Source organism: Fonsecaea multimorphosa, assembly GCF_000836435.1.
Source record: "Fonsecaea multimorphosa CBS 102226 unplaced genomic scaffold supercont1.34, whole genome shotgun sequence".
Taxonomy (NCBI): Eukaryota; Fungi; Ascomycota; class Eurotiomycetes; order Chaetothyriales; family Herpotrichiellaceae; genus Fonsecaea; species Fonsecaea multimorphosa.
In genome coordinates this window covers 186,623-212,651 of record NW_015971668.1, presented here as the reverse complement: position 1 = coordinate 212,651, position 26,029 = coordinate 186,623, and the positions used below count along the sequence as shown (strand labels likewise).

The window sequence follows — 26,029 nt, the reverse complement described above, 5'->3', positions numbered from 1 at the left end:
AGTCCTGAGTCCTGAGTCCTGAGTCCTACCGCTGCTCCCCTCCTTCCTCTCTACGGCACGCTCGAGACCACTGCTGCGATTCATCCCAACAGGCATCGCGACGATGGGCTTTCTCAGGTGGTCGCTTCGTTGCATTCCTGGCCTGTCAGTCTTTGGCCTCCTGATCCTGCTCGAGTCCGCCCTGAAGATTGTCGAGACCGAGTGGCTCAGCTTCTTCTACCCTCCCTTCCTCAGACATATCGCAAGTCCTGTCGTCGCCCAGACTATCTTCATCTCCTACTCGGTCTTCCTGCATATCCTTGCCCTGATGTTTCCTCTACGACTATGCGCCTCCGCATACGCTGCAACCCGTGAGATCCAAGCCCTTCATCGACGGTCGAAACTCGCTCACGGCGACGCTCTTCAATGCGACAATTTTCGAGACGAACCACGGGGACTTGAACTCCAGCAAGAGACGGCGAAGCGGTCAAGGACCGTGACCATGGCAGTGGTCTTGCCCAGCTACAAGGAAGATATTGAGATACTCGAGACCTCGCTGAGAGTGCTCGCCAGCCACACACTGGCCAAATCATCGTACGATGTAGGCAGTATCTCGCAAAATTTTGGCGGATGCACCACTGACAAAGATACAGATCTTCTTGGCCATGGAGGAGCGAGATCCAAACGGGGTCAACGTGGCTCAGAACTTGATCCAGCTGTTCTCCGGAAAGTTTCGAGACATGCAATACACTGTCCATCCTGCCGGTCTGCCTGGAGAAGCCCCCGGAAAGAGCAGCAATGTGAGTTGGGCAGCACGGCAGATAGAGCAAAAATACCTGAACGACCTTGACTGGTCAAGCGTGCTCGTGACGGTGATGGACAGTCAGTGATCTAGCCAAAAGGACAAATATGCAAGGGAAACATACTGACACCGGTTTAGGTGACACTCACCTCCTCAGTCAATATTTTGAGACCGTCCTCGTCCACCACCTCGGCAACCGCAAAGACCAGGGATTGACCGATATGACCTTGTACATGCCGCCCATTATCTTTGATCGCAATGCGCATTCGGTACCACAGATGGTGCGTATCGCGGACCTGATGTGGTGCGGAGCCGGGCTCTCTTGTTTCACGAGCAAACCCACCAGATCGACCGTTGCAATCCCGACCGCAGTCTACACTCTCCCACTTCCTCTTGTTTGTCTGGCTGGTGGTTGGGACACTGGATCCGAAGCCATCGGCGAAGACATGCACATGATGTTGAAGTGCTACTTTGCCACGAACGGGCGCATGCAGATAAGACCAATTCCGAGTCCGGCAAGCCAGTGCAATGTGACGACTGGAAATGCTGGTATCCGCGGCTGGCTGGCAAACCATTCCGCCCGATACGCGCAAGGTCTTCGACACATGTGGGGATGTCTCGACACTGGATATGCCGTTCGCCAATGGTGCAAGATTCGGCCAGAATCTCTTCCTCTGAATCCGTCTACTCCGTCAAGCGAAGGGAGCGCTTCCGATTCCGACCGACCAAATCGACCTCGTCACGTTGAAATCTGCCTGAAACTCAGCCAACACGCCCTTCACGGCCCCAATCTTCGAAGATTTACCTGGCGAAATCTGATCTTGTTCAGTCGACTTTTTGAAGCGCACTTCTTGCCGATTCACCTGTTCCTTGTTCTGCTGGCATCGGCCATCTACACGGCGCTCCCATATCCGATCACCTCCTGTCGACTTTTGACCGCTGCAATGGATCTTACCTCAGTCCTGCGGGGCGTCAGCTTCGCGTTGATGACGATATACTTCGTTATTTTCTACGAAGGTTACCATCGGGCTTGCATTGAAGCGCGGGAAAGGGAGATGAAGAGAGTCGGCCTGTATGAGGAACTGGCTGACGAGTTTTCTTACCGCAAAAGATTCTCTCTCGTCACCATGATCGACTACGTGCTCTTCCCGATTGCGGGCACAATGTTTGGAAGTGTACCTCTGCTCCAGGCCATAGTTTCTCATTTCTGGACAGAGAAGCTTGTTTACCTGGTGAGCGCAAAGCCAGTCAAGACGATTACCAAGAATCTCGTCGGCGTGGTGGTCACTGAGCAAGCGGCAGAGGTCTTAGATGTCTGAATATAATGCCGGGTGGAATGTGTCCATGAACATAGCACAGCAGGAGACATAGAGGTCTCTGGGCGTTGTGGGGGAAATAGAATTGACGGAGTCCGGGACGTCCAGATAGCCCACATGGCTCCCTAGATAGATAATCATAATATCAATAGCAGTCACAGTTGATATCTACCTACCTAAGTAACTAGGCAGTGAAGGACAAGACAACAACGCCGCGAGGACGACGCGAACGAAAGTGTCCGTCACGTGTATGGCGGTGGCCCAATTCCGCGGTCCAAGTTGCTGCAGCTCGTCCCAAAGGGGGGGAAACTCGACGCACGTCTTTGTGATTTTGCATCCAATCTTTCGATATCACATTTCCCACCAGAATTGGCAGCATCGATTGGGCACTAGGTGAACCCCGTGTGTGAGTAGTCTCCCAATTGCTGATCCTCCGGAGACCATCATTTCAACATCACCAGCTGAGCATCAGCGCACCGGGAGCACCGCGTTGCATGTGAGGCGAAACGCGTCTCGGGTGATGGCCTAGCATTGACAAGAGAACCGAGCCCAATGCGAGCCCAAACAGCCCCTGTCCAAAAAACCCCGGATCCACCTGCGTCCTGCTCACCACCGTTCTTTGCTCCATGCAACCGCCTGACATTTTCTTGGAGAAATCCTTTGTCGATTGTGTCGCTCTTCCCTTCTTCAACTCTGAGGTTCTCTGCCTTTGGACTCACATGCTAATCTTGTGATGGAAACTACAGCCATGTCGACCAACTCTGGAAACAGCGGAGTCAAAAATCTGCGGGCAATGTTCGAGAACAAAGCCAGCGATCAGTCCACATCTCCCCCCAGTCGAGGCCGCTCTCCAAACCCCTCCGAAATATCCAACAACAGCAGACCTGTCAGTAAAGTCCGTGCAAGCTTCGTTGCCGTTGAAAGACCCAGTGAGAACGGAGGCGCACCCCTGATAGGCCTCAGAAGGGCCAGCGAAGTGAGCAGTATGGGGGAGATTAAAGAGACCGCTATTGAGGATACAGAGAGCATGAAGTCGTCAACGCCAGCTGTCACTACGAAAAAGGGCGAGCCAACGTCAGATCCACAATTGGCACCCTCTGCAAACGACGGGACGGATGAAGGTGGACTAGGTGCCATTTTGAAGGGATCTGCTTTTGTCGAGCATACCCCTTCCAAGCTGGCTCCGGAAGCAAAAAATCTCACTGAAGCAATTGCATCTGGTCGAATACAAGACAAAATCCCTCGATCCCCATCAAAGCCGAAGGATGAGTCAAATGCGGCAGAAATGGTCAAGAAAATGCAGGCGACAGAAGGAACCAATCCTGGGCCACCTCCGACCACTACCCTCCAAACCACCAAGGATGCAGAACTAGTCAAGCCGCCACCTACGAGACAGCAGGTTAATACCAAGCCTATCCCTAGATCCCCCACAGTGACAAGGCCTTCCCCTCGAACCCCAACTTCGCCAAAGCTCCATCTCAGAGGAGGACCTGCGAAAATCAAGGGTGTGATGGAATCGGCAAAAGAAGCACAAAGGGCAAGAGAAGCAGCAAGATTGAATGCCGAGAAGACAGAAAAGACGCGCGCCTCGGCGCCGACGAAAGACACAAGTGCAAGACCGAGAGCTGCCCCAGAAAGCATCAAGAAGGAGCAAACCCCTGCAACTCCAAAAGCTACCAGATCTCCCACTGCAGTCAAACCGAAACCCCCTACAGTACCTGGGAAACTCCCAGCCGCGGCCACTGCCACTACAGCTTCAACGGCTGCCAAGCACGATACGCAGCATTCACCAACCGAACCTGAGCGCAAATCCGTGAAGAAAACAACCACTACATCGTCAACACGACAGCCTCGGGCTAGTAGCTCAGCCAGCACGTTTTCGTTGGCGAAGAAGGCATCCCGTACGTCACTGACCAACGGCCACGATAGACCGAAGTCTCGAGTGAGCACGGCCAAACCAGATGAAAGTTTCCTGGCCAGAATGATGAGGCCCACGGCAAGCAGTGCACAAAAGGTCCACGAAAAGGTGCATGTCAGTAGTCCACCTAAACACAAGTCGGTGGCTCCAAACAAAGTCAGACAACCTAGTAAGGAGAAGACGCAGCCGCAAACACATGTTGAAACACCTATGACGGCCGAAGAGAACAAGGAAAATTACTCCGACATTGATGCGAATACTCTACCAGATGTAGCACACCCTTCACCGCTGGAAGTTGTCAAGGAGGATCCGATGAATGGCCATGCCGAAGAGGAGCCGCCTGCTCCTGAGCCGATGGTACCGGCACAGAAGGTCAGTGGTGAAGCTGACGAGCTGGATTAAAGGGGGACCATCCATTTTGATTGCATTCATTTTCAAATACCCCAGTTTCATTTGTGATTATTCACCTATCAGCGATTTAGCGATTTCTGGTATTGACAGCAATTTTTTCCTGCTGGCGTCGAATGTCATTGATATTGTGTCTCATGTTCCACCTTGAAGCGCCTTTGTTCTTGGAGATTTGCACTTCGGATTAAAAAACGGCCATAACAATGAGCGCCAGCTGGAGAAGGACAAGCACGAAGTCAAGTAGGTTCTCTAGGTTTCCTGCTCTGCCAGTCCAGTCAAGCTCCGACTGAGAGAAATCGCGTGGAGCTGACGGCCCCGGAACGCAAGCAGCAAGTACTAATCGATCTGGACCAACAGATATGCACGGTCATATCTGCAACAGCAATTTCCAAGCTGGTGGCGGGCGAAATACGAGGTATGCAGTTCACAGTGATGGCCTTGTGAAGCGGTGAGCCTTATGTTTGTCCGAAAAGGGTAAAGCGCCATCATCTCTATTGATACACCTTTCCGGCCTCACAATCGCCCAATTCGTCCTATTCAAGTCGACTTCGGGCCTAGCCCAGCTATCTGCTCTCTATTCAAGTCGAGATCAAGTCTAGCTTGAGCTTGGCCCTGGAGGTCCTTTGCATTGCGTCTTTGATGGGCCTCCCCTTTGGTGGTCCTTATTCACCTCCCTTTGCGGAACACTCTTCGTGCAATTCCTTTCTCCTACCCGATACACGTCTTGTAGTCGCCTGCTCCAGCATGTTCAATGCCTGTTGTTCTTTATCTCAGATGTCTCAAAGAACTGGTTGCGCTGTCCGAGGCACATTATAAGGTACAAGTATGGATTCGCGGCTGGTTCCATGTCCCATACAAACCATAGACCCGAAAAACATTCCTTCACCAAACCAATTGTACCAATCTATTTTGACATGAAGTTCACGTCGACTACAGCGGCAGCTGTACTTGCCTTCACTTTGGCTCAAGTTGGCGCCCTCCCTTCGCCTCAAGCCAACGACGGATCTGTCGCTGCGAGCCAATCCCCTCCTGCCGATACTCCCATTTACTACGTCGAGGATGCAGACGTGGAGAAGCGCGACTCACAAGGCCAAATCCACGGCTCACACAGCGGTGAAGGCCATGGCGAACACAAGTGGAAAGGCATGGGCAAGGGTCAACATGGACCCATGCCAGGAGAAGACGACGACAGTGACTCCGTCGACCTGAGCCCCTTATTCGACCACCCGGACCCGGAAGTCCAGCAAATCGCCCGCCGAGCCATTCAGGCCACCAAGTTTCACTGGTGGCAGCAACAAGGCGACACTGGCAAGTTTATGAACATCGTGGTGGGCAACCCGGACGTCCGGCCGCTTGCGAACGTCAAGGAGCAGGATCTGGAACCCAAGGAGTTTAAGAAGCGCGATCCTGACGCCGCGACTGCCACTGCTGGTGCTCCGGGAGCCTCTCACACGCAGCATGCAAGTGGCAAGTGGATGGGCATGGACCACTTCGACGAGCAAGGCAAACGTCCTCAAGTCACGGGAGCAAGTGCTCAGTGGAAGCAATGGGGACAGAATCGCGGCAAGGGACCCATGGCTGATGACGAGGCATAAAAGCGCTGGGATCTCAGCGGCGCAGCTGTGAGAAGTTGCTGGCGATTGACTCGACATATCCGCCACTCTTCACGCTGGCAAAAGGGACAGCGGTCCGGTCGACTGTCTAGGAGAACGAACGCTGGCGTATGCTTCCAAGTCGATAGACGCACCCAACCCTGCCTCTTTATACAAAACTTCAAACCTCTTACAGCAACGAGAAATGAAAGGCCTTTCATTATTTCCATCAGCGGCGCACGAAATCCACTTTACCTTCCAGCATTGCTTTCCAACCCAGCATCGAAAAGACCTCATTCTGGGGCAGACGGCCTCTATATTTTCGCCCGTCGTGATATCCGACGCTCCTGTTTCTTTTTTTTTCTTCACTCGCTCCAAACATGGACCTTACTTTACGAACCTTTCACTTCTTCCCGGCTCGGCCCCCCTAACTGCGCCATAGTCTAGTCTGCAGCAACATGCTCTCTCGCTTTGCCGGCATAGCAGTCCAGAAGGACTCACAAGACAATGGCACACATCCCACACTCATTTGCCGAGCCGCAGTATTGCAATAGACAGGCGTCTTCATGGTTCTTCGACCCATGTCTTCTCGTTTCGAGGTCCATCCCTTCTTTCCACTGCACGGGGGGATGGAGGAACTCGTCTCGTCAGAGACAGACGGACGTCGACGACGGCGCGCGAGAGCTTCTATTATGTTTTATTCTTGGGGCTGGTCTTTTCGTCTTCAAAACCCCCCGACCTACGGCTCTCAGCTTATATATCCACCGAATAACAACAACAACATTCCCCGTGTTTCCTGCCCTAATGCCCTACCCTCCCTCCTCCAGAAAAGTATGTATATTCCAGGGCGGATTACTCTGTGCACACATACGCAAAGTCAGACAGGCAGGCAGACATACTCAGATACGGAATCCCTGTTGACCCCCCCTTTCTTCGAAATTCGAAAATGAAAGAGCAGCTTGCTGAGGTCTACCATCCAGATTCCATCCAACTTGGGACCTTTGGCGCTGCTTTGGTTGGAAATAACATTGCAGAAATCAAGATTTGACTTCACTTCAATTGATATCTACTCTTCTCTTGCCCTTCCCGCTTCTCTATTTCTCCTCTTGTCTTCGTTCACGCTTTATTTCTTTTTCGAGTCTGGGACAATTTGCGTTGTGCGGACATGATATGGGATCAAGCGTACCTAGTTAGGTAGGTAGGTAGGTATGTAGGTAGGTATGTAGGTAGGTACGTCCCTTCCATACTGGGTACTTGGGCACTTAGATGCATCGTACCCGGAGAGAAATGACGATACAATTTCGAATCGCATCGCATCGATCAAGCGTGTCGATGAAAGACATCCGGAGCTTCTTGTTTTGATTTGTTTTTTCGTTCTTTTCTCGGCTCTTTCTTCTGCAAGAACTCTCTAAGAAGAAGATTTATTCCCCCATCATCTCCTCCTCTCCTCTGCCGTTCCCAATGCACGATGCACCGCTATTCATCCACCTGGATGAAATGCACTACTACTACTAGTAGTTGAATTGAAAAGTATTGCAAAAGACTTTTGTTACGCCTCTTTTCGCTCCCAGAGTTCCGGATCTATCCATCCAACCTTTCCGTATCAAATCCGTCCCATGAAATTCGTCCCAGTAGCGATAGGTAGTTCATCTTCCATGCGTGCTATATTCTTCGGAATCTCCTCTCGTCTCTCTCTCGTCGCAAATGTTGCAGAAGGTTGCATTCGCTTGTTCATGTTCTGCGTTGTGGAAGCGGCTTCAGCTGGCTGCTGCTGCTGCGAAATCTCGCTTGTTTTTTCGGTCGTCCGCAGTGTCGACAACTTCCCGACAAGTCTGACTCAGGTTCGCACGCACTCTCCTGTTTTCGCACGCCTGGTCAACCAGAAAGATTTCTTCAAGCATGCCCGTTCTGACCATTCGACTGCGCATCCGCGGTTCCATTGACCACCTCCTTCTTTCCCAGCAACTCCCTCCGTCGTTTGACGGCGTCGGCAAGGGTTTCCAGCACGGTCTCGGTGTCTTCCCATCCTATGCATGCATCGGTGATGGAGACGCCGTATTTCAGCCCGGCCTTGCCCTCCGGTGGCACTTTTTGGTTTCCTAGACGACAAGAGAACAAAAGTCAGCATGGCTGAAAAACCTTATGAGGTGAATTTGGGAATAGTCGCGTCGGCAAGGACGAAGGGACCTCCTTATGAGTGTTCTCTGGGTTTAGACTGGGAAAATGCTCACCTTCATTGATGTGGCTCTCGATCATAACCCCCATTATCGCCTCCTCTCCCGAGGCGATCTGGTCTGCCAACGCCTTTGCGACCTTGGGCTGGTTCTTGTGCTGCTTCTCGCTGTTCCCATGGCTGCAATCCACCATGACTCGCTCGCTCAATCCCTTCTTCCGCAGCATCTCTTTGGCGTGCTTTATCGATTGGGCATCATAGTTCGTACCCGTGGTTCCGCCCCTCAGAATGACAAAGCAGTCCTCGTTGCCCACGGTGCCGACAATCGCCACAACGCCAGGCTTGGTCACTGACAGGAAATGATGGGGATGTTTCACCGCACCGATCGCATCGATGGCCACACCGAGCGTCCCGTCCGTGCCATTCTTGAAACCCACGGGGAAACTCAGACCGGACGCAAGTTCCCTGTGTAACTGACTCTCTGTCGTCCTGGCACCCACAGCTCCGATCGATAGTAGATCGGCCAGGAACTGGGGGGAGATCGTATCCAGCATCTCACTGGCTATCGGCATTCCTTTCGATGTCAAATCGACGAATAGCTGCCTGGACAACCTCAATCCTTTGTTGATCAGGAAACTGCCGTCGATCTCCGGGTCGTTGATCAGGCCCTTCCACCCCACCGTCGTTCGCGGCTTTTCCAGGTAGGACCTCATCACAATGACTAGTTCGTCTTTGTGTTTCTCCTTCATCTTGAGTAAGCGATCGCAGTATTCCAGGGCGGAGACCGGGTCATGGATGCTACAGGGGCCGATGATCACGAGGAGGCGGCGGAGGGCATCCGTGTCTTGGACAACGGCGACACAGTCTGAGCGGCCTTGGAGGACCGTGGATTTGCTCTCGGCGGTCTGAGGTATCTCATGTTGAAGCAGGTCTGGGGGTGTGAGGGGGTTGTAGCCTCGAACTGTGCCTCGCAATCCTGGTCAGTGACCTTGAGCTGCGAATCGTGCCGAGTCTTGGATGACGGAAAAGTGGAACGAAGGGAACACAAATAGCTACTCACTTCGCCAGTCTTCGGTTGACTCCTTGTTCCCAACGTTGGGGTTGGTGATGTAGTAGGACTGAAGCAGCGATCAGATGAGTCAGTTTCGGTCGCAGGAAGACCCCGCGGATCTGGAGTTTGCAGGAGGCGAAGAACTTACAGGCATGTTTGTGTGAGTGAGCGGGGCAGATACTAAGAAGCGGTGTAGAGACGGACAGAATACTGGTGAACAGAAGACCAGAGAGCTGGTCCGAGAAGACAAATTGGCTGGTGGAGGAATAAAAAGAACCTGGAAGCAAACTGCGGAGGCGGTCTAAGGGTCTTCAAAAAAAAAGTTATCGTGATAATTCCTCGGTAGCTGAGGGGCCCGATGACTCGGAGTCTCGAACCTATTCTGTGCCTTGCATGACGCATCGAGAGCATGTCCATTGCTGTCCATTGTCAAGTCCCCGATAGGCCCCTCGGCCCCTTCTGGCTCGCTGGGTGCCTTCGCCCCATTTCACGCCACGAGCCTCTCGTCTCTCGTCTGTCAGCAGCCACGCAGCCCAGCCTCGCCGTCACGAAACGAAGATGCAGTGGTGTATTAGATACATTTGTATTAATGTTTGGCTCATACAAAAGTCCGAGTCTTTCACGGGTAACGCTCTTCTTCTTCCCCCGTGCGGCTCTGTCTCCTAACAGTATATTCCATCTACCCCTGTCGCGCTCTAGGTTTCTTACATTCTTTGGGTTCAACGTGGTAGCCTTTTTGCAGGTCCCAAGACGGTGCACCGTGCCCCTTCTTTGACCTTCCTTCTATCCATCAAGCGAAATCCGCTTTGTTGCCAGTGGTCTTCATCAAAATCCGTTAGTTTCCGGTTCCAAGGACGATGCATCGTGGAACAGATCGATCAGACAACCTGCTGACCATGCTTGAGTGGGTGACTACAGTCCAGAACATTAGCATATTGCTCTCACCATGTTTCTCATGCTGCCAAACTTACCGAATCTGCACAGAACGACCCGTTCTTGTTCGTCAATTCTGTCAACCCCTTCCAGGGGCTATCTTTGATCGCTTGCTTGCATCCTGCAAGCCGTCTCGTGACCTGCTGGAAGGACTCCATCCTGCCTGCAGCGTCTGCCCGGCGCTTCAGGTCAAAGTAGAGTAATGCGCGCAAGAAAAAGCCTGTTGGCCATAACCATTCCGGGCCCTGATGGTAATTCCTCCCTTTAGACGTTGCAAAGTCCGTCGAGTCTTCGGAGTTGTTGTAGTAGGGCCGGTAGTTCAAGTCAGACGGATCCAGTGTCGCCATCCCCGTGGGCCCACGAAGGACATCATCTGCCACTTTCAACGCGTGTAGTGCTCGTTCTGGGGTGAAGAGATCCGGTGCGACCACCATCGCGATCGGGAAGTTCGGTCGCAACTGGTAATCCTCGTACTCCTTTCCAGACTTGTAGAGATCTTTATAGATTCCCCTCCGATTGATAATCTTGGGATCCACATCGTCGTCAATATCATCCTTGGGATCCACCGGAATCCAGTAACATTTTTCGAAGTTGGCTTTGATCCGGTCAGCCCACTCTTCGAAGGAGATCTTCTCGCCCGAGTCAGTTTCCACACCTGACCATTGATAGTTCCCTGCCTTGTGGAGCTGGGCAACCCATTTCAGCGCACTGTATAGAAGCCCTGTGATTTCAACGGCAGCCCCGTCTCGCGGTGTGCCAGGAACTCCTTTGCTGCCAGCTCGTTCACTTTCACCCATTTTGTCCATCCACGTTCCGCAGTTGAACTGGCTACCTCCGAAAATGATGCCGGTATTCCAGTCGACATGGACATCGATCTGAAATCCTTCCGGTTTCATTTGCATGTCCAGTTGAGGCCCAGCATTGTGTTCTCGGAAAGACAGGCCGGATGCATGCCGTTGCAGGATCTCTTGGATGATCTCTTGGACGGTGGATTCTTTTGAAAAGGCTCGCGGGTCGTCCCAAGGAAACCATGTGTCATCGTACGGAAGGAATCGACGACGAACTTTCTCCTGCAGAATAGACAGACCATCGGGCACAATCTTGGTATAGTCTTGAATGTTCTGCAAAAAGAACCACGGCGAGTCTCGCGAGTTGTACCTTGGGGCAGCCCCGCTGCTCAACAGGTTGGGTATCAGGCCATGTTTCAACACACTTCCAAAGGCTTTAATATGCTCCTTGGCTTCTGCAAAGCGACCGGTACACAAAAATAGACCTCGCAGAGAGATGAAGACATCCCGGCCCCAGCATCTAGCCCACGATACTGAAAAGTGAGGCAATCCAGCAGCAAGTGACGGTACAGTCTTGTCTGGCCACAATGATGCAGACTTGACATACCCTGTTTGTTGGATGCTCACCGCGGCTAGGCCTTGCAGGAAGTTTTGACCGTGTTGGATGTTCGGGCTCATCAGCTCAATGGCTCTCTTGAATGCTGCGTCGTACGCTGTCTGGAGGATGAGGGCAAAATAACGCGGCAGAAGGAAGCTCGGAATGACTCGGACTGCGTCAAACCGTTCTTTCAGCCATTGTGCAGGCTTTTGTAGTCGAGTATAATCTTCTCTCTTGGCTATTCTCTCCATCCGTCCAACCAAGAAATCCAGAGCCCACTGCCCTTGACGAAGATGGTTGCACAGCGGGTGGCCCAGATCATTACGTCGAACAATCGGCTCCATGACGCTCCACCAGCCCTGAAGACCTGCATATACCAACGGACCATAGTTGGGGATATTGTAGACCCCGTCTTGCCCGTCGCTAGTATCCCGTTCCTCAGCGTCGCATCGATAGAGAACAAAGTTGAGATCGATGAGATCGAGCTCGCCGAACGCCTCATCCGTGCCGCTGGAGATGAAGGTTCCAAGGCCAAGAGAGTGCTCGGCAGAAGGGACCCAAGTCTCGAAAAGTGCAATCGAGCCCGGCGGGAAAAAGTCGGCAATGGTGATGGTGGTGTCGCCATTTTCGGTGTGAATTGTGCTCCCCTTGATGTTTCTCACACGAGACGGTAGACCAACAAGATATTCTTTGTCGCCTAGCGCCTCTTTTTTAGCCTGCTCGCTTTGGTCAACCTCCAGCACCCATGCACCGAGTGGGCGGACTTTGGTTCCAGCGAGGTGTACAGGGCTCAGGCCGCCATTTCCATTACCGAAGCCAGGGAAAGCAGTATGAGCAATGAGGAAATACCCTTTTCGCGAATCCGGATGTACTCTGTGGAGGGTGATGAGCTCACCCTCATGGTGAAGGAAGGTCTCATCGTAGCCATCCTTGCCCATCATGGTGTGGATATGATTCATGAGCTTCTTGACGCCAGCTATCCCTCCTTCGCCGGCACCGGTGTGGACTTCACCCTCAGAGCTGATTGATGCGTATTTACGACCCTCGTGTACAAGATCGACAAGCTTCGGGTAGATCTCATCGAAACCCATAACGCTGCCCGTTGCACAGCCACACATATTCACAAGCGCAGCCGTGGGTAACGTATCTCTGGCATCTCTCTTTTGAGCGGGCATTTCGTTGTCATGAGTACAATCCATGAACAGAGCATGTACCGGCGATTCTCTGATATGCTTGACTACCTCTCGGGTTTGGGGACCAGCCCCATTAACCACCGCGTTCTCGGGTTTGTTTCCCAACCTCGACGGAACATTGAGTTCGAAGCTGCCAATCGGTCGGCCGCAGTGCCGATGCACGACCCTGCTCAGTTCTTGCGTGCTCCAAGCTTGCATAGCTTCGCGAATCAAGGCACTAAGTCCAAGCCGTTTGACAAACACGTAATCCATTGCTTCATTGCCAGTAAACAGCTCAGCAAACACTGCCAAATTCGGCTGTACTTTTCGCGCCTCGTCCAGAAGGTATTCGGCGACATGGATTGGTGTAGAGTGGCAATTGTCGATTCGAAACGCGGTGAAGTATTTGGCCATCAACCGGACGTACTTTGTCATATGGTCCCATAGATAAGGGTTATCTTCAGGGCCTTTGCCATATCTCAGTTTGACACAGTCACTCCATGGAATGAGTTCTCTCCTTAGATATGGCCTCCAGTCAGGGCCTGCATTGTCTTTCATGGCATCGGCCGCCCAAATCCACCCATTGACCGCCAGGAACAGTGCCTTTGGGTCATGTTTCGCTGTCGTCTCATTCTGCGGTAGCCGAGCGAAATATGTCTCAATCAGAGGATTCTCCTTGGTGATGGGCCCAAGCCTTGGGCCATGCGAGTCCATTCTCGTATATTGCAGTCTTCCTCTAGTCTGTTCGAGGATTGCAGCGCAGTCCGCATCAAACTCTTTGTAGAAAGGAAGATTGAGCTCGTTTATGATTGCCTTGGTCTCTTCCTCTGCTGGCTTAGTGTCCGCTCCATCTTCGTACCGACCGAAAGAAGCCGTAAGGATAGCAGCTCCAATCCCAGGGTCAACTTTGCGCGAATATCGCCCATCGATCCGAAGACGCGAGTACTGACCATCGACGCGTAGACTATCCAGCATACCTTTATCAAGAATGAATGCCGCTTTCTGGGCAAGAGACCACGATCTGAAAGAGTCGACACCACCGCCAATGGCACTCTCAAAGCCTTCGGGAGGTAGTTTGACAGCGCCTTTCTTCCATGCGTTGACCACGGCCTCAGTGTCTGACTCGACATCGCAAACAAAGTATTCCCACAGCCGGATCTTGGCGATAACATGCTCTCTTATGCCCGCAACGACCGTGTCCAGATCTTGGTCACTGTTGAAGACAGTTGGGAGACCGAGGGACTTGAGCTTGTCGCTATACTCGAGCAGAGCATTGTCAACCTCAAGCGCAGATTCCAACCAAGGAGCAGTTTCCACATTGTACCCTGCTTCAGGGTGTTCTTCGAGCCATTTGCTATTGTTCGCGGTATGGTTGAAGACAACATCAGTCAGACCCAATAGTTCGTGTTCCTCTTCCATGGACTTGACCATTCGTGCCAGATCCTTTTCACCGCCGGGAAAAAGTTCCGTGTCAAAAGCCAGCTGATCGTACAAGCTGTATGGCGAGTTTGACTCTCCTCTTTGCTGCAGTGGCGTAAAGTGGACCATATTGTAGCCTCTTGCACTGATCCCCCTCAAATGCTTGTTCCAGTCTCCAGGGTAGTCACCCATGAATTTGGAGACGACCGAGAAGATGCCCAGAGCATCGAGGGGCAAGCAGCTCCCACCAAGGCGCAGACTCGGCTCAATGTCGACATAGTAGGTAGGAGTACGGGTAGGTTTAGGAGGCTCGACATCGGAGGTAGAAAACTCGGGCAAAGGGCTGTAGGTAGTGTAAAACGAGAATGCGCCGGCGGAAGTGATGGGAATGTCGATCTCAAGAGTCCGATTGAAATCTGGGTGCAGCTTGAATTCGTGGTACCGCTTACGATCGAACGGTTGACCTTTCAAGGGGAAGTTGACCCAGAGACTTCCCTGACGGCATATCGAGCTAGTCCCCTCAATAGCAAATCTCAGGTAGTACGCAGGCTCGGTCGGCGCAGGCAAGTAAATGTACTCATTGGGAACATCCGGAGCCCCAGCATCGGTGAGTGGGAGAAGATAGACTTGGCGGGTGCTCTGACGAGTTTTGGGAGGCATGTTGCCTGCTCAATGACGGCCTGAAGCGTACTTCAGGATGTGTGCTCTTGCGTGGCTCTTTCAAAGCATTGTCTGGAGACTACTGCTGGACCGGCGAAGCTGAACGCTGCAGGAAATGGAGGCGCAGGCTTGTAACAATCCTGGTGGAAAGATAGTTGCTCGAGAGACAGACTTGTTGTATCAATACAAGGTATGAGGATGAGGAACTGTGAAGGGAATGGTCGCTCACCGAAGGGCGGGTGATGAGGAAGAAATATTGCAACAGTGGTGTGTAGAGCTCAGGTCATTATTATTCCATAATGAGGACAGTGCTAAGCAGAAAGCAGAAAGCAGAAAGCGGGAGCAGGAGCAGCAGCCACTCAACCCCCGCGCACCAGGAAGCCACGTTTGTCCCCATGCTGGTGTACCTTGTACTATGTTGACCAAGTGTCTCTTTGGGCTCTGCTGAGTGGTGGATCAAGTGTCCAGGTGGTGAATGGGTGATTTGAGATGGAAAAGTCCAAAACTCAGGCCCGTTCCTGCATCCCACTCTCAGGTCCAACGGAGAAAATGCCAGCCTATACCGGGCGAACAGTGGGGAAGCAAAGCAGGATTTTCTGGGCGGGACCACGCCTAAATGACGCCTAGTAGCGGGTGCTTATCGTTAAGCGGGAGGTCCGTCCAAGGCTCGAGATCAATTTGTCTGATTCATTGCTCATTCCAGTGGCACCCAAGTGGCGTCAGTGGCTGGCTCCGGGCACCACGAGTGCCAGAGCTGCGGAACGCGGGACCAGGTTGGAGGTACCGAGTACGCGCTTGCATTCGCTTTCTCACAGATCTCTCGCGCTCAGGCTCAGGTCAGGACTGGCGGGGACCGGGTACCGGAGTCCCAGTCGATCAACCGAACGGAGTCGGTCAAGCCAACTCTTGACCGCCTCAACTAGATACTGTTGTCCAACTCAACCATCAATTCTAGGGCACGGCAGACGTCCACGATAACATGTAGAACCACTTGCACATCCACAGAGCCGACACCATGGATCATTCGTTCTCTGGGTGTCTTTGAAAAACGATGATCTTGCCAACCATTGAAAGGATCCTGAGGGCCAGGGGAACAAGACGCCATGGCGTATGCGGTGTCAACGACAGCGACCTCTGAGTGCCCGGCGCCCTGGCAATAACATCCGGTGAGGTCTGCGGCCAATGACCAACACCTCTGACCAGCATTGGGACTTGGTAGGGGTTTCTTGCTAGTCCAGAAAATTTCAACGTTTTGCCCCTTCTTGGTCATGTGTGGACAAGCATCTTGCGCTGTGGACCTAGCTAGTGGAACTGGGGTGGAGGCAGTCCTCTTTCGCACCTTTCCAGAGGGGATTGTTTTTCTCTTGGCTGGAAACTCATGGACAATCTGACAATTGGTGGGTGTCACGATCGACGCAAGAGAGATATTGACGCTTGAAGGAGACCTTACCTTTTCTTCCCCTAGCTAGCGAGTGCGGGCGCGGAGACGTAGGATTTGGAGCAGCGGGAATCTACATCATACCTAGGTAACTTGCAGATCGATGGGACTCTGGGGAACGTGGTGACAGCCTGTTGTCTTTGCATTGGTTTGGCTCTGGGTTTGAATTTCCCGCTGCTGCTGCTGCCGCCGCCTGAGGAGCAGCGTACCTGGAAATATGAGCGCCAAACGTGGGCGCATACTTACAAACTCGGAAGGTCTTCAAGCAATGGTTTTGAACAGGGAAGACAGGCTCGAATCAGCCGAAACATGAAGACTTGAACCCCTCAAATAGCGAGGGGAAGGACAAGAGCGTTGAATCAATGCCCAGCCTTCTTAGCCTCCAACTTCCATTCAATGAGGCTGTTTCTGTTACGTCTAGTTTTGGTTCTCCTCCTTCGCTCAGCTTTAACCGTCCTATTTAACAAGGCTTCTTTTTTTTCTCACTGCACGTGTGTCACCTGAAGATTTTTGGTCATCCGAAGCCGTCATGATGCAAGCCAGTATAGGAAAGCCACGAAAGAGAAATCACTCCTTGTAGTTTTCTTCACTTCTCCAACCCTTCCATCTCAAATTTCGCCGCCTCAATATACTCTACATTCTCAGGCTCTGGTTTCTGTTTCCATACCCGCGTTTTCTCCTCTAAAGTCCTTTCCGCCCCTTGCGCCCCTTGATTGGGCTTCGTAGCAGTTCCACAGTCTACAATTTGGCGCTGAAAACCAACTCGATCCTGCGAGAAGACTCCGCGTCTTTTTAAAAGGCCTGAGTGGTTGGATTTGATTTTGTTGCGGCAGAAAGGCAGCATGACCAACCCAACAGTCACCTATGGGCGTGGTGGCGCCGGTCAGTACATGCTCCAGCAGCTAGCAGTTTGCTTTTGCGAGCCACTCTTTCCTGACATGTCCATCAGGCAACGTCACCACCAAAGACAGCAAGTCGCCTGCTTTTGAGCCCCAGACTACTCCTTCGCTGAAGTCCAAGACGTATACCACCGGGCGAGGTGGAACTGGCAACATGGCCAAGAATGACCCTGACCGCCCAGAAGAAGCTCGCCGTGCTCAAGATGTCGATGTCCCTGTAATTACAATTCCGGAAGGTGTCCATCACACCGGCAGAGGTATGCACGACAAAACTATGCAAGACAAACCTTGAGTGGAATTGTGTCCAGCTAAAATTTGATCCACAGGCGGTGCCGCCAACCTGTACAAGCCCACTGAAGATGAACAGCGCGAGGCTCGAGCACACAATGAAAAAGTGCGGTCCGAATCCTTCAACAAAGAAAGGGGCACTATCCGATCACTAGCAGACAAGACAAAGGACACGCTGACAGGCAAGCATCACGGCGACAAGTGACCAAGAAGGAACGAGGATGCCCAAAATCCTGCCCCGTCCAGATAAGAATTCTAGTGCAATTTTGACACCGCCAAGACTGATTCGCTGTGTGTTATTGCCTGCTGGACATGGACGGTCATCGGAGCCACTTTGCTGGCTGTGATGAGGATTTTGAGGATGCGTCCTTGGTCTTCCCCGTCCAGTCATCCTGTTCGCAGATAGACCAAGCCAGAGCTACGCCGCGAGGCGGAGTCGAATGCCGCGCGAATATTGATTGGTTCCGACTTCGGTATCAGTCCTGTAGGTGTTATGCAAGAGGCGAATGAATTTGGGAACGCGGTACCATTGAAAAGGCAACTCTTGACTCAAGCCGTCCCCGGCGCCTTACTACTGCGCGTCACTTACGAGTAGCTATCTATTCAAAGAGGAAAGTCGGGACCGGCACTGGTGGCCAAAACAATGGAGTGTCCGTAGATCAACAAACCGGCCAGCTGCCAACGAACACAACAGAACACGCCGTAGCGCGCACGAATTCCGAATTCCATAGGTTACACAGCGCCGAAATGTTGGAGCCATGTCAACCTCGTGGCCCTTTTTCCTGTGCGGGCTTTTGACGCTTGAATTCTAATTAGGTTGCCAAACAGGCAATCCACCCAAAATGTGACGTGTCACACGGGGCATCAGCCACCGACCTCATACCGAGCATCGTAGCAGTCGTTTGAACAACAATCTAGAAGGGGTGGGTGTGGAAGCGTGTTGACAGTGGCTCGCAGTAGGCAGAAAGCTACGGCTGGCGTTGGTGGAGCAAGGCGTTTTTTTGATTCCTTGTCCATTATCCCATCCTTTCAATCTTCCCTTCGACTTTTGATATGTAACGCAAACTATAACTATTTTTGTAAGATACCTACAAATACGGGGCTGTAGCTTTTGGGGGGTGAGGAGAGGGGAATTTAATTGGGACTAAATTGCGGCAGATGCGCAAGATCGACGACTTGGTGCGTTTGCCGCGAGCCCCGGAGGTCAAAGCGACTACTGAAGAGGGGGGAGAAGAGAGGGGAAGGGGGCTAATGGACCACTCCGGAGAGAGGCAAGCTGCTCTGTGGTTTCAATCATGAGGATACCGAATCAGCGGGCAGTTTGCATGCTCTGCGGAGTACGTGTACCTACCTAGGTAGGTACATGTAGGTAGAGAGACCTACCTAGGTAGAGAAAGGACTCGCCTCAGGCTGCAGGAGGAGCACCAGCAGCCACCTCCCAGCAATAATAATAACAACTCTCAGCGCCATCCAAAGAGTCAAAGCAGATGGAAGCAGAGTGCAGGTGCTTGTAGCGGGACGGTGATCATGCCAGGGGCGGTGGATAAACCCTACCTACCTAGATAGGTACCTACAACTCGTACCTTTGGGTTAAGCAGGTAGCGTCAAGAGTCAAGGGCCAGCTACTGTAGCTAAGTGCTAGTAAGCCTGTCGGATGCTCATCCGCCTGCTCTGTTGGGAGGCCCCGGGCCATTCGCTGTGTGCTGTCCAAACGTTGAAACCAAGTTGTGTTCATGCTTCAAGCGATAGGTCGATCTCAGACTGATCCGACGGCTTGGGCCTGGAGGAACAGTTGGAGGTGCGTACGAGGTACTCGGTATTTACCGAGCAGTGTGTGCGGTGTGTTGTTTCTTTTCCACCCGGCGCCTCGTCGTGTTTTGTTTTTCCTTGGGGTCGGTGGCGTGGCCAGACACTCGCCCGCAGTGTTGAAAGAAACTCTCTTGGTGACTTGGTGACTGCAACTAAGGCGACCGATCCTCGCCTCAGCGTCGCTTTTCTTTCTCCCCCCCGGTCGCCCCTACGGCTGCCAGCTCGTCCGAAAGACCGAATGCTTGACCTTTTCTTACGGTCCTAAAACACATACCCACTGTTGTTCCCCCATTCGCCTCTTCCTCCAGTTAGTTACCACCTTAGCCGAAGGAAAAGGCCCTGGGGGGATTTGCGTCCAAGTGAGGGTTGCGTTCGTGATCTGATCCTCCTGCCTCTTGCTTGCGGGCCTTTTCTATGGTATCACGACCGAGCCCATCCAGTATACAGTGCAATTTCTCGGTCTGTATGATCTTGGAGAAACCCAAGACTGATAGTCTAGTGCGCGTCTTTCTTTGACTAGAATGTATTCTTGTCTCGAACTCTCACCTTGAGTCTCCAACCCGGCTCGCCTTGACCTCTGACATCTGACATCTGTCCTCCGTATCGAGCACTTGGGCCTGTTTATCAATCTGGCTCTTGACTCGACAGTCCTCTATCAATCCCCTGTCTGATTCCTGGTTCACATCTCTTGACTTCAGCTACCAGATGTGCCATCCGTCACCACTGATCACCACCCGGTTATATCATCGGTATCTCAAATTCTACCACAACTACGCCATGGCATGAACCTTTGCCTCGACATTTCATCTAAACGACCCAAGAGAAAATCTGCTGTGCCACTGACTCAAAGAGTTTGTTGTTCATGCTTTGTTACAACTGGCTTGATCTCCCACCGATCGAAAATTCTCTTATCGTACTTTGGGGGAGCAAAATCTTATACCAAGACGTTCCGAGTCTTGAACTGCCGCCACGATAACAAGACTGCCAGCAAAACCACCTTCGCCCAGTCACTAAGCCGCAGTCCATTCTTTGGATCTGCAAACGCTCTTCGCTGCACCAAGAGTTTTCTCTTGTCAGCAATATCTCTCATCTGGCCGTCTGACACGGCCGGTCGCGTTGGACAGTGAGGTGAACAGGATCAGTCTCACCACTACCGGGACTGACTGTCATCCTCTGCAACCGAGTTCTTCGACGCTGGAGTCAACCGCCAAAACCTGAGGATTAGCAAAACCTCAAGGTCACGGGTTGGTCGTGCTCCACCTCGAGTCCCTCGACGGTCGATATCTGTACACCTGAAGCGGCCTCGTCTTCCGGCCATTCTGTGTCACCTCAACACTTTTGCCTGATTAGCGACGCCTCCATCTTTTCGTCCTACCTCAGTCAGACGTCCTGTTTGGGTTTCAGTCTTTGAGGTACCTGGATGAGTGTTTAGAGCTCGGGGAATGGATCGAGTGTTAGAGTTTTGAAAACCCTGAGACAGTTTTCTTGTATTGAGGATCCAGAGAGCTGGAAGAATCAGTTGCCGCTGGCTTCTTGAGTCTGAATTTTCTTGAGCCTCCCTCGCTCCTGTCTTTACTGGAATACCGTCATTGTTTTGGAAGGTTCGATTTGGACAGAACCACCTTGCCACGCGCGGATCGCTCTCGCCCCATTTGGGATTTGCATATATAGAGGTCTCTCTCAGCCACTTTTCCTTGCATCCTTCAACAACTCTTCCACCAACTCTTTGGACTATGTATCCAACCGATCAGCATAAGTTTGCTCCTCCGAGAGCTCATCCTCATCTGCTCCAGCATCCTGCTCCAGCACCTGCACCTCTGCAGATTCCCTCGATAGCACCCTATACTCCATATCACTCGGCAAATCAGATGGCGGCAAACAACAAGCTCCCCCTGACAAACAACAACATGCATACCGCGACGAACAGCAACAGCAATGGCGGTAGCAGCAATATGCCGCCTGCAAGTCCCAGCCACAGTAGCACTGCGGATGACGAATCGTTCTATGGCCTACCAGAAATTCCACCAATTTCCAGGATCTGGGGAAAATATGGGTTCGCAGTAGAGATCATTCAACAGCCCAAACGTGCTCGCATGTGTGGGTTTGGGGACAAGGTGATTATCAAGTACCTGGCGGTGTATTGATATCAGTGGAGGCTGACCCTTTCCCTCGTGTTTACAGGATCGCCGTCCTATCACGCCGCCTCTTATTGCCAAGCTCCACATCTTTGATCCAGAGACCCATAAAGAGATCGATTATAGGTGAGTGGTTCAACTTCCCCTTCTCTATATGCCTGCTGACCAAAAGACAGCAAAGTCGTCGACCTGTCAAAATTTATCCTCGGCGTTGATTTGTGGGACGTGTATGGCACTCACGAAGACAACTGTGTCAGAAACAACACAACATCTCCCTCGATATCGTCAACCATCACCACTCCTTATCCTCCAGTCGCCACCGGTGGGTTGCGTTCGGTGCAGCAACTTCGCCCTTATGATGTTACAAATCTCCCAAGTTGGCGTGGAGCCAGAGATCCCGGCTCCTCGTCCACACCAACGAGTGCCCCCACATCTGCCTCTTCTACCTACAACAACGATTCCTTGGAACAACGTAATCCATCGTACCCATACAATAACGACATGCATTACAATGGTCAACACCAGAATGGCTACGACAATCCTTCACATCGCCGAACCTCCCCTCATGAGCCAAACCCTTCGTCAGCCGCACCGCTACGTTCCGCTCGATCTTCGCAAGACCTGGGACATCTAACCCCGGTCAGGGGTGAACCTTCCAAGAACCTCATCGGCCAGTGCCACACTAGTGTCCAAAGGTTGGACGATGAGAATAAGGAGGTAGGACTCTACTTCATCTTCCAGGACTTGAGTGTGCGGACGGAGGGCTGGTTTCGACTCAAGTGTGCCCTGTTTTGCTTGGCGAAGCTCGTCATGGACGATGATGACGACAGCGACCCTACCTCGAATGAGCTATATCAAGAAGCACCCTGTCTGGCTTCGACATTCACGCTGCCGTTCAAGGTCTTCAGCGCGAAAAAGTTCCCTGGGGTGGTCGAAACCACGCATCTGAGTAGAATTTTTGCGGACCAAGGGATCAAAATACCTATTCGTAGGGATGGGCAGAGAGGAAAGAGAAGGGCTGAAGATGATGGCGATGGCGCAAATGGAGACGGCGAATACGAAGGAGAAGATGGATCTGAAGAGCCGGTGTAGGACAGCAGTACTCCTCAGAACAGTGATGGTCGCAGCAGCACTTCTCCAGCGAGAAAGAAGCAGGGAGGCAAACGCAGGCGAACAACTTCGGGGGCAAAACAACCTTAGCTTATTATGCAACGGCCTATTTTGCTGGGCTGCTTTTGGGAGGCTCTTCATGGTTCGACCAGAAAGGTGCATAGCGTCCGTACAGCCGGTTCATTGCACAATACATTTCATTATTGGTACTGCAGGACTAGATCATATCTGCTCGTCTCGTTGAGGATGTAAAGCTTCGAGGTTTCATGATGTCCATCACATACAGCTGCATGGATAAAAGGTGTTACGTTGCCGGCGTTGTGATTGTTGGAGTGTCAGCCTTGCGGTCTTCACCAATCGGCGCATACGAGGTACAGCGCCGTCACCAGCGTCGCATTTCGTCAGGCAAACTTCCGCACCACCACCTCATGCATTCTCGCAGGCATCCAGCGTGCCAGGGTTCGTTTTCTCCTGAAGAACCGACACAATTTTGTTGCAACCAAGCTGCACTCTGGCCGACGCTCCGTCAAGAGCCGCCTTCTCGACGCATCCACTGCTTCTACAGAGATGGGTCTCCCAGAAAGATGAAATCCTAAAGCAAAAGCAGCTGTATCTCCCTCTCCACCGCAGGTGCCGAACTCTTCATAATGTCGAAGCCCAAGAAGCCGCCGGCGCTGAACAAGGTGCCACGGAGAGATCCGCTGGCTTCCTTGAAGATGGCCGATATGTTAATATCAAAACCAACTCTTCCAGCAGGTGCAGTCTTCTCCCTGTCGCAAATCGCTTCGGTGTGGGCTAAACCATTCTAGAGGTTCTGGCTACTGTCATCGACAACCTAACGGTGCCTGATCTGCTTCGATTCGCCCGGGTGTCACGCCGGATGCATGAGATGGTATATGACGATACACGATGGGTCAAACGCCTGAGGATGATGGGCTGCTGGAATGACGCTGAAGCGAGGAGAAGAGCAGAGCCCCAAAAGACACCAACCACTCCAGGTCAAAGGCGGAGTGCAATAGATCGCAACTTGGTGAACGGGAAGGGAAGACCAGAAGTTCTGTTTGACATGGATGCCTCTCCGGTCAATCAATCCCGTCAAACGAACCTCTTTTCGCCCTTGCGGCCTCGCTCGGCGGCAGCGGATGGGTTTGACGTGGCTGAGATTTCGAGCCCGCGGACTCCGGCCTCTACAGGGCTCCCTATTGACCACGATGCGCCGTTGTCAGCTTTCTCCAGAGTTAAATCCATCAGAGGACGGGCCAGACAAGAGTATGGCAAGATTTACAAACTTCTGGCTCCATACTACACGGATCTGCTCTCTGCGTCCAATCCGATGCATAGCCGTACGTTCAAGGATTTTTCTCTCCCGGAACAGCAAGCTCAGCTATTGGTCAATGTTCGAATCTTCTCTGCCAGCGATTTCTCGCCTGGTTCGGGAGAGAGAGACCGGCAAATCTTGGAAGCCGTCGGTATGTTTGACACCGCAGCTCTCCTGGAGTTCCGAAAAGGGTACGAGTTCAAGGATATCCAGGGACGAATGCGTCAGTATGCACGGGTCATGCATATTCTCAACGGTGGGAAGAGTGGTGTCGACCTATTCTTGCATGACAACAACATGATCAACCAACGAGCAGAGCTCGGCTCCGTGGCGGATTGCATCGACTACTCCCTAGGTTACGGCGAGCTGTCCTTAGAAAGGGTCCAAGCATACTTTGAACGACTGGGCAATGCCTTCATGCAGGAGAACGGCATTGTTCGAGCTGTATTTCCCAACGCCGAGGAGGTCTCTCTTCTCCTCCTCGAAGAGGTAGCCAAGGAGATTCTCTCGCCTTTTCTATCGGCATTGTTCGAAGATGCTCGGACTCGGGGAACGTCCATATATCTCCGAATCATATCGGGAACGTTCCAGGCGACCAGGCAGTTTATTGAAAATGTCGCTCTGCCCGAGGACGTCGATGAATCAACTATAGCACGATGCAATGCCATTGGAACCGAGATTTTTGCACCTCATCTCGAAACCTATCTTGCTGAAGAATTAGCTTTCTTTCGCCACAAGGCAGATTCCGAAGTCGAACAATGGGATCGAGCCTTGTCCGAACAGGCCGCCTCGACCGAGAGTTTTCTCATGTCTAACGTGAATCGGCAAGCCGATAAGAAAGACTTCATGTCATCGTTCAAGCAAGTGCTCATGATGCCGGTCAACATTTTGCCTGTCTTCACCGGCACCTCCACTCAGAAAGCCGTTCCCAAGCACCTCGATGCCGATATTGCTCCCTTGTCGAGGCCTGCCACTCCTAGCCAACTCGGCTCTCGAGCCTTGACTCCGTCCCACCTTCAAGAGGCCCCACCTAATGAACTCGCTGCTAAAGCTGCCCTCATGAACTCCAAGCTGGAGAATATCCGGTCTCTGTTCTCTATTGAAGTTGCTCTCAACCTCGTCCATGCCGCCAAGTCTTCTTTAGACCGTGCCGCGCAATTCATCGCGTTGGGAGGAGAAGCCGGCCACTCAGCTCGCACACAATGTTCTGCAATCTTCATCTTGCTCGTACAGACGGTGGGCATCCGTCACGTCAAGGCCGGCTTCGACAAGGCCATTGACCACCTGTCGCATTATTCGGCTCGCGAGACGAACACCAACTCCGACGGTGACGACTCGTCCACGACCGTCCAAGTCGCTCCGCTCACGACGTTCCTCGAGCTCGTCAACGTGGGCGACCTTATTCAGCAAATGCTCGATGTCTTCTATGAGTCCGAGTTAGTGCGCTTACGCATTTCTAACCGGGACGATTTCCTAGACGTTAACGTGAAGGAGAAGCGCAAGTTTGAGGCTATGCTCGATGAGAGCGTCGCCGCCGGTTTGGGAAAAGGTATCGACGTGCTGATGGATGAAGTTGAGTATATCTGCGCCACTACTCAGTTGCCCACCGACTTCTATCCGGAACTGGCCATAGCAGAAGGCGCCTCTGCCACGCATCATCATGCAAGCACCATGACCTCTATCTTGAACGGTGGCATGAGCGGCAGACCAACCAGTATGGCGAACAGTACAATGCCCGTGATGGACTTTTCCGGCAAGCCAACGGCGACTGCATCGCGCGTCATCAAGCTCGTCGCCCACCACACGGGGATGCTCACAGGCGCGACCGAAAAGACTCTCCTCGACGTCTTCACCGCAGAAGTGGGACTGCGGCTCTTCACCACGCTGACGAAACACATCAAACGCCAGCGGATTTCATGCGCGGGCTCGCTCAACTTGCTGAGCGACCTCTCCGCGTACTCGCAGTTCATCGCCACGTTCAAGAACCCGGACTTGAACAGTTATTTCACGGCCCTGAGGTCCTTGGCGCAGATATACCTGATCCAGGGAACCAGTGATAGGGATGTGAGGGAAATGAGCACGATCATTGCGGACCAAGACAGGTATAAAGGTGTGTTTACTGTTGAGGAGGTCGTGGAGTTCGCCGAGAGGAGGAGTGATTGGTTTTCGCTGAGAGCGAGAGTGGAGGGCAAGGTGAAAGGCGATGGCTGCATAGTTATGTAG

At 52.4% G+C, this 26,029-nt stretch overlaps 8 protein-coding genes across 8 annotated transcripts; 6 read left to right on the top strand and 2 right to left on the bottom strand.

Moving 5' to 3' along the window:
- Positions 1-103: 103 nt before the first annotated feature.
- Z520_10980 (uncharacterized protein) lies at positions 104-2,100 on the top strand (the record flags this gene model as incomplete). The annotated part of the gene is made up of 3 exons (XM_016781471.1): positions 104-580; positions 633-861; positions 920-2,100. 3 exons carry the CDS (start codon positions 104-106, stop codon positions 2,098-2,100), a joined length of 1,887 nt encoding a protein of 628 aa, XP_016627460.1.
- A 745-nt stretch (positions 2,101-2,845) lies between these two features.
- Z520_10979 (uncharacterized protein) lies at positions 2,846-4,417 on the top strand (the record flags this gene model as incomplete). Its single annotated transcript, XM_016781470.1, has 1 exon — positions 2,846-4,417. One exon carries the CDS (start codon positions 2,846-2,848, stop codon positions 4,415-4,417), a length of 1,572 nt encoding a protein of 523 aa, XP_016627459.1.
- A 920-nt stretch (positions 4,418-5,337) lies between these two features.
- On the top strand, positions 5,338-6,018 carry Z520_10978 (uncharacterized protein; the record flags this gene model as incomplete). Its single annotated transcript, XM_016781469.1, has 1 exon — positions 5,338-6,018. One exon carries the CDS (start codon positions 5,338-5,340, stop codon positions 6,016-6,018), a length of 681 nt encoding a protein of 226 aa, XP_016627458.1.
- Positions 6,019-7,908: 1,890 nt separating this feature from the next.
- Positions 7,909-9,393, bottom strand: Z520_10977 (uncharacterized protein; the record flags this gene model as incomplete). Its single annotated transcript, XM_016781468.1, has 4 exons — positions 7,909-8,114; positions 8,247-9,149; positions 9,249-9,306; positions 9,388-9,393. The coding sequence occupies 4 exons, from the start codon at positions 9,391-9,393 to the stop codon at positions 7,909-7,911; spliced, it is 1,173 nt and encodes a 390-aa protein (XP_016627457.1).
- Positions 9,394-10,192: 799 nt separating this feature from the next.
- Z520_10976 (uncharacterized protein) lies at positions 10,193-14,809 on the bottom strand (the record flags this gene model as incomplete). Its single annotated transcript, XM_016781467.1, has 1 exon — positions 10,193-14,809. One exon carries the CDS (start codon positions 14,807-14,809, stop codon positions 10,193-10,195), a length of 4,617 nt encoding a protein of 1,538 aa, XP_016627456.1.
- Positions 14,810-17,089: 2,280 nt separating this feature from the next.
- On the top strand, positions 17,090-17,639 carry Z520_10975 (uncharacterized protein; the record flags this gene model as incomplete). Its single annotated transcript, XM_016781466.1, has 3 exons — positions 17,090-17,129; positions 17,197-17,403; positions 17,473-17,639. The coding sequence occupies 3 exons, from the start codon at positions 17,090-17,092 to the stop codon at positions 17,637-17,639; spliced, it is 414 nt and encodes a 137-aa protein (XP_016627455.1).
- Positions 17,640-21,111: 3,472 nt separating this feature from the next.
- Positions 21,112-22,470, top strand: Z520_10974 (uncharacterized protein; the record flags this gene model as incomplete). The annotated part of the gene is made up of 3 exons (XM_016781465.1): positions 21,112-21,357; positions 21,425-21,504; positions 21,555-22,470. The coding sequence occupies 3 exons, from the start codon at positions 21,112-21,114 to the stop codon at positions 22,468-22,470; spliced, it is 1,242 nt and encodes a 413-aa protein (XP_016627454.1).
- Positions 22,471-23,135: 665 nt separating this feature from the next.
- Positions 23,136-26,029, top strand: Z520_10973 (uncharacterized protein; the record flags this gene model as incomplete). Its single annotated transcript, XM_016781464.1, has 2 exons — positions 23,136-23,244; positions 23,298-26,029. The coding sequence occupies 2 exons, from the start codon at positions 23,136-23,138 to the stop codon at positions 26,027-26,029; spliced, it is 2,841 nt and encodes a 946-aa protein (XP_016627453.1).